This window comes from Gavialis gangeticus, unplaced genomic scaffold (genome assembly GCF_001723915.1).
Source record: "Gavialis gangeticus isolate Ggan-Ray unplaced genomic scaffold, GavGan_comp1, whole genome shotgun sequence".
NCBI classification, from domain to species: Eukaryota; Metazoa; Chordata; order Crocodylia; family Gavialidae; genus Gavialis; species Gavialis gangeticus.
Genome location: NW_017729034.1, coordinates 54,399,867 through 54,411,196, shown reverse-complemented (window position 1 = coordinate 54,411,196; position 11,330 = coordinate 54,399,867). Strand labels below are relative to the sequence as shown.

Genomic DNA, 11,330 nt, shown 5'->3' with positions numbered 1-11,330 from the left:
TTTAAACCTCCCACCTTGCTTTCCTTTTTTTTTTTTTTTTTTAACTGCCCTGTATCCCAGTCTTTCCTCTAATGGGTGTGGCAGACTAGCCTTAAATGTTGTTTCCCACCCAAAAAATGACAGCATTTCCCTGGTGGACAAAATATTCTCCATGTTTGTGCACCAGCTCAAGTCTTCATAAGCTTGTGTCAGTTTAAGCACTTTGTGATGAAAGTACTTTAGAAATGAGAAGTAGTTGTAGGTAGGAGAGTTGGTGCTAGTGCTTGTGTTTGCACATGTGTAACAGCGTAGGAAAGAAGTACAAGGATGCAATGGACATTTCTCATTGAGTAACAATGAATTTGGACAATGCGTTACTTGAATAAGAAAAGAAATAATTATAATAAAAATACCAACAACAGTCACCCTTAAAATTAAGGATTTTAAATATAGTCCCAACAGATGGATTTGCTTAATCAGAGCAGCATTTCCATCCTTACTCTTAAGTTTGCCTTTGCACATAGAGCACCACCACTTTAAGTAAACATGCTGGCAATGGGATTATTATACATCAAGGCTGTCCAACTAGTGGCCTGCAGAGATCAACATATGGCCAATGGGCTCCAGCTCGGCTGCTGCTCTCCTCATTGCTTTTGATGCTGTGTTGGCTGGAGTCTCTGAACTCCACTTCCTTCCCCAGTTTTTGCTTCCGGCCCTGCTCCTGGGAACAGGACAGCACAATAGAAGGGGAATGGGGCGCTAATTGCACTGAATATTTGGTGGGAAGTGTGCTGGAGCTGGGCTACCAGTGCTGCACGCAGCAGCAGAGAGGAGAGCAGACTACACAGAAGGAAAGTCAGCATTCCCATGCTGTGAGTGCGGCAGCAGAGAGGTCCAAGCTACTTATGATGAGTGTGTGGCAAGGGAGACAGCTGTAGTCTCCCCAGTCTCTGGCCTGTAGCCCTTGTGTGGCGTGTAGCCCCAGCCACTGAGTAGGTGGAAAGCCCTGTTATACAGGTATTGTTTCTGGTCTGGTTGTGAACATTTGACTTACTAGTAAAAAAAAGTATCATGGTTTTATAAAACCCTGGTGTGCTCATAAATTATTATACCTTGTTAGGTTTGGAACTGATGACCCTTGAGGGCCTTCCAACTCTATAGTTCTATGAGAAGCAGAAGGTTCCAGCCCATCAGGCCCAGTGCTATAGTCTGCTGTTTATCCTCTGAGATGGCCTACTGCTATTATCCTTCAGTGCAAAGTAGGAATCCTTTTTTTCTATTTTGCTTTTGCCACTGGTCTCCTGAATGTCTTTACTGATGTCCTGTTTCTCTCTGCATCTCAGGGAAAACACCTTGGATGCCTATAGACATGCAACAAGGCTGCTCTAATGCACTGTAATTACAGCACATCCGAGCAGATTTGATTGATCGGCTCTGTTGGAACAGGATAAGTACCATGCTCCAGCGTCACATGAATCAGCATTCAATGGGGCTTAGTTAAAACACAACCACCGCCATTTTTCAGCACTGGAATACTGATACATGTGACACTGGGCACTTGAATTAGAGTGACTCTTGGAGTAATTAAAGCACTTCCTCCTCCACCTGCCTCCACTCCTGGAGCAAGTCTATAAACACCCCTTATGCCCAAATTTCCACGTGGTGCTGAATCACTTGAAATCTGCAGTGGTATACTGGTGTACAATGTCTGAGCATAACATGACAAATGAGCTAAACCTTGCAAAATGCAACTTCACTTTCTGGATCACAGTTCTGGCTTGAATGTCCCTCACAGAATCCACATCCAGAAACTGGAGTAATAATCTACTGTAGCAAGGTAGCTCTTGCTCTCAAAAGCTTACGTATCTTTGATCCAGCTAATCTGTTAGGTGCATCTCTTCCCTGCCTTCTGCTCAACTTCAGATTAATATGGTTAATTACCTCTAAATACAATTCTTGGTACTAAGAGTGAATATAGCAGGTAGTCCTTCCATTAGACCAAACCCAGAGCGAGTTTCCTCAAAGCCCAGTCAGCTTTCAGTTTTAGCCCATTTATTCCACCAGGGAATACTTCTCCCCACAAAAAATAATGTAAGCAATCACACAAGCAATAGGCAAATAGTAAACAAAAAGCAAACCCTCTAGTCTTTGCTCAGACCTCCAGAGAAGCAATCCTGGCTTGGTCCTGGTTCCTCAGCATACCAGCCTCCTTTCTTCCTTGATACCCTCCCAAGGAGGTTTTAACTCCCCCCTAGGGCCAGTCAATCAGCCTTGTCATCTGACCCCAGGGTCTTAGGTAGATAGACTCCTTTCTCTAACCACCTGCAGTTGGGCTTCTGTACCTGAGCCATGCACCTCATTACAGTAAATTTTGACCTTTTCCCAGAGCTGGTTAAGAATTTCATGAGGTTTTAACATCTTCTGTGGACAGTCACTATATTCATACTAGCACTATTCCGTTTGTGCTTTCAATCTGGCATTTAACACTAATCGGTAGATAAGCTACTAGCATGGTCTCAGACATGCCTTTCTTCCCTGATGTTAAACATGCTTCTCTCACCCTCACACTTACAAGTCCCTTCCCATATTTAAAGCAAAAAAAAAAAGACTTGGGGTGGGGGAGGAGGAGGAGGGAACGGTATCCTAGAAAGAGGTTCTATAACAGACTGTACATAATTGCTCATATTTAGTCTCAGCATACTCAGTTTGCCTTCCAAATCTCCAAGATAATACATTAGAGGTTTAGTGCCATTGCAGACATACCTTTACACCAAAAATAGACCTTGACAAAACCTACAAGCTATATGCCTGACACAACAGAAACACAGTAAGACAGCCATGCTAGACCATTTCCTTGCAAGCCACAAAGTCTTTTGAGTTAGTTTCAAATGAAACAGCCTGTGGGTAGATTTTCTATGTGCTCTAGTTGTCTCCATAAAAGCCCAAGAGTTTTTTTAATACCAAGTTTCTAGAGAAGAATTTCACCGGAGGGGTAAGTGGAAAAGAATGCTGGCAGAATGACTGGAGTTCTACTCAATCACCAATCATCATCTTTACCTTCCTTTCTACCCCCTTTCTCTTTGGAGTGGTTAGTTTAAAATGAACAGTTAAAAGAATGTGAAGCTCATCAGTATGAAAGAGGAAATCACTGCAACTTGAAAAGTGGCTTTCCAGATAGAAATTTGTATCGTCAAAGGTAAGAAAATGACTAGAGAGTAGCTTTCATCAGCTCAGATAAAGCTATATTATAGCAAAACCACCCACAAGGATTTTTCTAGTTTAAAAACTGATTATCTTTCACTTGGTAGTCCTGAGAAATCACCCGATTACCTAACTGGACTAAGGACTATAAGTCTCATTGAACACTCTCTCTCATGCTTCCTCAAGGCCCTTTAAAACTCAGGTAACCGCCCCCCTTCCCCCCCACCAAAAAAAAGAAGAAAAAGATGCATCTCCTGCCAGTGTATTTTCCTTCATGTACCTTTCAGAAGTGTTGTGAAACTCCACTGGTCCCTACATGAGAAGCTACCACCTGTTTTTACAATTCCAGATTTACCCATGAAAGCAATGTGGTTCAGCAGAACAGCTGCAAGCTTTAATAAACTTCATTCCAAAGCCTTCCAACATTTTCAAATCTGAGGCAGGAGCTGAACTTCCTCTAAGAAATGCAGTTACATGGGCATACCATATTTACTTACATGCACCTTTCCCCCCCAAAACCAGTCCTCTACAACAGATGTGTGTGTTGTAAGTAGGGAAGCATATTTACTTCACCAGAATAGAAGCATAAAGATGCCATGTTGCAAAATGGCTACCAGTTTTTCTCTTAGCAAACGAGCAGAAGGAGCAGAATCCAGTGTTGGTTGTGAAAAGGTTATTCTCAGCCTCTTGGCAGAGAGAGAAGCTAGCAGTCATCTTGTAACACAGCCTCTCCATGAAAAAGCCAACACTAGGCCATGACTCTGGAAGTATCTCCCTTCCTTCTACCCATATTCTGTCTCCCAGAAAACAAGGTGCATGTCTTATATGGGGACATGTGGTATAAGAAAATATGGTATTACCAGGTTGACTAGCTTTGCAATACCCAGAGTTGCAGCTGCTGTGTTGTCCCAAACCCCAGAGCTGAGAGGTCCTTGCTGTCCCTAACATGCAACAAAGCCTTCATGGTCCTGAGAGAGAATAAGTGAAGAATCCAGTGCTGTCCTTATCCTGCAGAGACTACATTTCTTATGTGCAAGGCTTAATTTACATGGGGTGAGTAGGATTTTGCTTATTAGGTCCATGGAGCAGGGGTGAAGGAACCAACAGATCCATCCCTTCCAAAAGGATCCAATCTTAGTGCAAAACACTCAGGACCTTTAAATGCAGCATGGTGGAAGATAGCAAGTTCTCAGCCTATAAATACCTGTAACTGATCCAATCCTTGTGTGTATGAATGATTGCATGAGCTGGTGGATGGCTTCATCAGGTCCAAAGCACACTCCATATAAAGTTGTAGTAGCTGAAAACGTATCCCCCTTTTCACCAGCATCCAACAAAAGACCTTAATATGAGCTACCACAAAAGTTCACTTCAGTCCTAAGCCCTGATTTCAATACATAAATTTGACAGAACAGGGTATGTCTATACTCCACACAAGCTACTTAGTTAGATTGCTTCAGGGACCTGAGCCAGCTCATTTATGCGAACACTGAGCTCTTCACAGGGTATTTTACCCTGCTGAGAAGCCTGGGAAATTAGTCTTATGCAGGGCTGGTGCAGATATTATGTTTCTGGTACCTGGGCTGGTTCACTTACAGCTGATGCAAGTATCTCTAGACTGGATCACATTGAGCAGTAACAGACATACCCTGACATGGTCTGCTTGAAAGAAATCATAATACTAATTAATACTTCCTAAGGGTCTGTGGGTCAAATAGCTGGTTTAGCAGTCCACAATAGAAATGAAATTAAGCTACCTGGAAGCCTTGGACAGAAGTGGAGGGCACCAAGACTGGGAATTCAGTAGAATGTTCTTGGCATTGGCAAAGGTGAAATGCCTGCCTCAAAAAATTATTTTGAACACAGCGAGAAAAGCATAGGAAGGTACACAGAAAATACCCAAGGCATCAATATGATGCATGATGACTTGGTGGCACATGTGCATCAGGTCATGCTGACTGCCTAACAGGAGTCAGGAAGGGCTTTCAGGCCTAACTTGTTGGGCAACTGTTGGAATTGGGACACCTAACTGGTTCATTCAAAGCCAGGACTTCTGTGCCAATTTCATATTAGCCTTAAAAAAGACCTGGGAAAAAGCCAGGGGATTGTCTGCGATTATTGACAGGAATATGGTAAACAAATCCCAGAGCTGAGTCTGTCACAATCTGTTCTGACACTAATGATACAATAGTTAAACCTACTAAAGGGAATGACAAAACAACAGTAGTTTAGCTTCTTTTTTTACTTCTTAAATAAAAGTTACTGGCCTACCAAAAAATGTAAGGTACTCCACCTCGGGGGTGGGGGGAAGAAATCTGTATCACGTTTATAGGCTTGGCAGTGCTACGCTTGCTAGCACCACAGCCGAAAGAGACTTGGGGGTCAGGACTGACCACAAGATGAACATGAGCCACAAATGCGATGTTGCAGCTGGTAAAGTGAACAAAACTCTGACTTGCATCCATAGATGCTTCTCAACTAAATCTGAGGATGTCATCCTCCTGCTGTACTCGGCCTTGGTGGGGCTGCAGCTGGAGTACTGCATCCAATTCTGGGCTCTACAATTCAAGAAGGATGTGGAGAAGCTTGAGAGAGTCCAGAGAAGAGCCATGCATATGATCAGAGGGCTAGAGAATAGACCTCATGAAGACAGGCTGAAAGCCATGAGACTTCAGCCTGGAAAAGCACAGGCTCAGGGGTGACCTGGTGGGAACCTAGAAGTACATAAGGGGTGTGCATCAGGATCTGGGGGAATGGCTGTTCACCAGAGTGCTCCAAGGGATGACAAGGACCAATGGTCACAAACTCTCCCAAGACCATTTCAGGCTGGATGTGAGGAAAAGCTTGTTTACTGTCCGAGCCCTCGAGTCCTGGAATAGACTCCCTCCAGAGGTGGTGCAGGCACCTGCTCTGGACTCTTTTAAGAAACATTTCGACCCATATCTTGCTGGGATCCTTTGACCCCTGCTGACTTCCTGCCCCTGGGGCAGGGGGCTGGACTTGATGATCTTTCGAGGTCCCTTCCAGCCCTAATGTCTATGAAATCTTCTTCAATGGGGCCTGTGCTCTTAAGCCAATTAAGTGTTTTTTGAAAAATGCTATTCATGATTAAATATGGGTACCCACACCAAAATAGCTTGCTTTTCAGTAAAGTTCTTCCTATAATCCAGTTGAAGTTGCTGGGATCTCAGATATTTATCATCATCAAAAATCAGTTTACTCTCATTATTTATCTAAAGAGAGATTTAGGAACCTTCCTGTAGGTCTCAAGTCTAAAAACTCTGGCCATATTGTGCAATCACATTTGTTTTCAAGGTGAATATTTACTTTATTATTTTGAAATAATTTTATTATTTTGAAATATGAAAGTACTGTGAGGTGGATACATAACTAGTTGGATCATTATACTCAATGAGTAGTCATCAATGGGTCAATATCTAGTCTAGGTTTCAAGTGGGGTTCCCCAAGGGTCTGGTATTCATTAATCTCTTCATTAATGACTTGGATGATGGGATTGAGTGCATGCTTAGCAAACCTGTGAACAACAAGTTGGGTAGAGTTGCACACACTTCAGAGGACAGGGATAGGATCCAGAATGGCCTGGATAGACTGCAGAAATGGTCCGCAAATCAATCATGTGAGATTCAACAAGGATAAATGCAAAGCCCTGCACTTGGGATGGAATAATTGCACACACAAATATGGACTGGGGAAATGACTAGTTAGGTTGAAGTACTGCAAAGAAAGCCCTGGGAGTTACAGTAGACCTAAGCCGAATATGAGCTAGCAGTATGCTCTTGTTGAAAAAAATGCCAATCGTATACCGGGTTGTATTAACAGGAGTCTCACAAATCAAGGGAAGTGATTCTTCCTCTCTCTCAGGCACTGGTGAGATCTCTGGAGTACTGTTGCCAGTAGAGTGTCCAGTTTTGGACCTCAAACTTAAAGAAGTATGTGGACAGTTTGGAAAAAGTCCAGCATAGAGCAACAAAAATGATTCAAGGCCTTAGAGATATGACTTATGAGGAAAGGCTGAAAGAACTAGAGTGATCTAGTCTGTAGAAGGGAAGACAGAGGGGATTTGATAACAGTCTTCAAAAAATGCAAAGTGATTACACAGAGTATAAAGATGGCCTTTCCTCTGTAGCTGAAGGGAACAGGACTATGGAGAAACAGCCTCAAGCTCCAGCAAGGGAAGTTTAGGTTGGAGATTTAGAAGGAACTTTCTGTGGTCAAGCACTGAAACATGCTACTTAGTAAAATTGTGGAATCACCATCTTTGGGAGTTTTCAAAATCAGGTTAGACAGACACTTAGGCTAGGGTGGTCTAGTCAGGGATGCTCCTGCCTTAAGCATGGGGCTGGACTAAAAGATCTCATGAGGTCCCTTCCAGATGCCCTACTTTCCCATGATCTTCCATCTTTATTGACGAAATATAACTAAACAATAAGATCTCATTCAACATAGAAAGGAAATTTAATTTAATTTATCATTCCAGATCACTACTTCTTGCTACTAGAAATGATAACCACTTAGTAAATCATTTACTATCATGTAAAGAAATGTTACTAGATTCAATCTTGAAAGACAGGTAAGGGTCATGATTGCACTATAAGTTTTAAGATATTACCACAAGGTAAGTGGGTCAGCTTCATCACAAATTTAAAAATAAAATTGACTACAGTCATTCAATATGTATATGATTTAGTAGTTTTAATAAAAAAAGGGAAATAAAATAATATCTTATGAAACAAAACAAGTCAGCGTTTCTTTAATGAGGCCAGTCAATGGAGTAAATCAGAAATGTGAAGGAAGTGGTCTCAAGTCTTATGTTCTTTCTGAAAAATCTATCTGGTAAAATATATAGAAACACCCCTTCAAAACTGATCAAATGTTAATTGTAATGCTTTAATTAAAGTATACAAATGTATTTTTGGCTAAATTTGATATTTACTGGATTCTTCAGCGCACAATCCTTTTGGTACTTTACAACTTGCCATTAAAAGTGACATTTAATGGAACATTTAAGAAGTTAATTTGAATTCAGAAACAGCCACCCAAAATTTGCATAGCACGATCCATTACTTACTTCTTAGGTTTCCCATTCCAGGAGTCAGACTCATTCTGGGAGGCAGTGTGCTGTGATATGGTGGGGTGGTGCTGAACAAAATGTCATTTGGCAAGGCTTGATCTAGCATTGAACTCCGTGAGCTAGCATAAGATGATCCTCTCCGATTACTACAGATGCTCTCATCAGAAAGGGTGCGATAAAGTGTTCTCCTTGGAGACAGATTCCCGTAAAATGAAAACTAAATAATGAAATATTTGAGAGAGGTAAATAAGTAAAGGAATGAAAATATTAAATGTTTTTTCCCATTCCAGATGCTATCATGATAGCTCTTACTAGTATTTCTCTAGGCAAACAAAGTATCATTTTTGAATTTTTCAACTGGTAATGGAAGATCAGATATTACTTCCCTCACATCACTTCTACTAGAGAATCAGTGAAGTTATTGAATTGGACTTCTATATTTCCTCTTGACATTTTGGAATACTTCACCATGAATTAATTAGATACTGTAAAATTTTATTACTTCCAAAATGTTAAATGAAACCTCTATAACCCTATGACAGTAATGGCTTCCAGAAATATATATAAGGCTGCAGTCTCTGGCAACATTTATTCAAGACCATACATGGCACTGCTTGATTTTAATTTGAAATTACTATGTTTTAATACCAAAACATTCTGAACTGATCATCTCTATCTGAGGTGCAATCTAATTCATATAACAATAAAACAGATTTAGTACAATACACCTCTCTAGATACCCAGAAATATGGTAGGCTTAAAGGAAAAGATAGAGTTCAGTGATAACAGTTTATCTATTTTATAACATTGGTTAAAACACTGTAAAGTAAAATTAGATGCAGTTATCCAAGCTGGATCAAACTGGCCCAGTTTGCTTTGTGACTCATTTCTCTCAGCTCCAAAAATAGTTACTGTTCAAGTCTAAAAGCAAGTTATTTGTATAAATTATTTTGTTGGGCTATTCCTTACACATAGCAGTTCAACATCCTGATCTACTTTCCTTAGAAATAGCTGTAGTCTGCACACTTCCACTGCTGGATGAATGTCAAGTATGTATGGAAGCTGTGGCTTTTCAAAACCACAAGTGCAGGACAAGAGTTAAAAATATCCACATTGTTATGTTTCTAACAAGTCCTACAACAGATGGATGCTTGTAAAAGTAATAGATGGAAACATTCAATCACACAAAGGGAAATATCCTTTATACAAACTAGTTTAATATACATTAAGGCCCCAATTCAGGAAAACATCCATCTTGAGAACAGCACTGAACATGTGCTTAGCTGTGAATATGTTTAAGTGCTGTCCTAAGGAAGGATTTAAGCATACGTTTAAATGTTTCCTGAATCAGGATGTATATAGCAAAATAATATAGTGATTTACGGATTCTCTATGCATTTGATTGGAAATAGGCTCCTCTTACAATCATAACAAAGATCTGATTATTGTGTATAGTAACAATGCTTCATTGTAGCAAGAGCAAATCTAATAAACAATTCTAAGCCATAAATTCCTAAGCTTTCAAATGCACACCATACATATTTAATTTAATACATGTGTCAAAATAAACAATCAAACTTCTAAATTAAATTCAGCACTTACGGGATTCCCATATGGTACTTTTTAATATACATGATGAACATATTCTTTAGCACATATTTGGTGGATTAAAATAACCTTAAGTTAATATATAATTAAGGTAATTTTTCAAGTAATTAAACTGCCTTGGGTGTTATTTTATATTGGGTACAGAACACAATATGACTTGTACTTGTTGTTTGAGCAGTGTACTGTATAAGTTTGCTCCTCCACTGTGCTGGGTGGAGACGCTTGCATGTACTGATGATTCTAACAGCAACATCAGCAGGAGTCTTGTACTCCTGGTAGGTTCACCCATGGTGGTAAAGTCAAAGGAGATGTAGATGAAGACACAACACAATATAACACAAAGACCTCAATGGTGGGGCAGGCAGATGAAGAAAGCATACTTCTCAACACCTCTAAAGGTGGATGAAAGCTGCAGCTGAAGATTAACTCCAGTCATCTTGGATCTCTTTGCTACTAGGTAGAGGTTTCTCCTTTGCCAAGATCCGTGTGGTTGCTGATCCGCAACAACCCTCCTCGTGTAGAACAAATCTCATGCAGGCTTTTCCCACTGGATCCAACATCTACTACAACAACCAATCACCAATACCTATAACCTCTACAAAGTTCGGCAGTGATGGATGAGTGGTGATGCGGACTGAAAGTGCAAGCCAGGAGTCCCTAATCACAAATCCACACACAGGCGGTGGTTGCATGTTGGGTCGCTTGCCCCTTGGAATGGGACAGGAAGGTGATTCAGCAGCTGTGATTGTGACAGAGTAATTAATTTTAGGATTCTGTCTGCTTACCCCACATAGGGAGGGGCTAGAAAAGGTGGCCCAAATATAGGCTTTCCCACCTGATCTTACCCAACTGGATAGCCACTTCCAGGGGGATCATTCAAATTGTGGTCAAAACACAAAAATGTCCTTTGTATTTTGGAATGTACGAACCCTACTAGATGACCCAAAACAGTAACAGACCTGAAAGCCTGAGACATCTCACAATACAATATCGATATCACTGCTCTCAGAGAGACCAGACTTGCAGACGAAGGCCATCTGAGGGATGAGGGGGCTGGCTATATGTTCTTCTGGAAAGGGAGCAGGAGTGAAGGGAGCAGGGTGCACGTGTGCCACCCACACGTGTGCCTGCTTACCTCAGCGGAGGCGGTGGCAGCAGCAGCGGAGGAGACCAGCGGCGGGGGCAGCAACAGCTGATTCCCCCCTAAGGTAAGTGGGGTAGAGAGCGCAGCACAGCTGAGGCGGATCCGGAGGGGAAGCCCTTCGGCGACGCCTTAGCTCGCCGGACAGGGAGCCGCGCTCCCGAGCCGCACGTGGGCAGGCAGGCAAGCGGCGGGGGGAAATCTTGCCGGGAGGAACTAGCGGGGGCCTTCCCCTATAGCGGGGGGGGGCAGTCCCGGATAGTCCCTTGGCCTCCACCCCGGGAGTCTAGGGAGAGGGTTGGTAGGGGG

The 11,330-nt window shown here is 41.8% G+C and overlaps 1 protein-coding gene across 6 annotated transcripts in view; it reads right to left on the bottom strand.

Annotated features, from left to right (window-relative positions):
• SIPA1L2 (signal induced proliferation associated 1 like 2) overlaps positions 1–11,330 on the bottom strand; it is a 324,678-nt gene that overhangs the window by 20,991 nt on the left and 292,357 nt on the right. For all 6 annotated transcript variants that reach the window (XM_019526878.1, XM_019526880.1, XM_019526883.1 and 3 more), the window contains one exon: positions 8,270–8,489. In XM_019526878.1, coding sequence (XP_019382423.1) covers positions 8,270–8,489 — 220 coding nt within the window. The remainder of the gene's footprint in view (positions 1–8,269; positions 8,490–11,330) is intronic.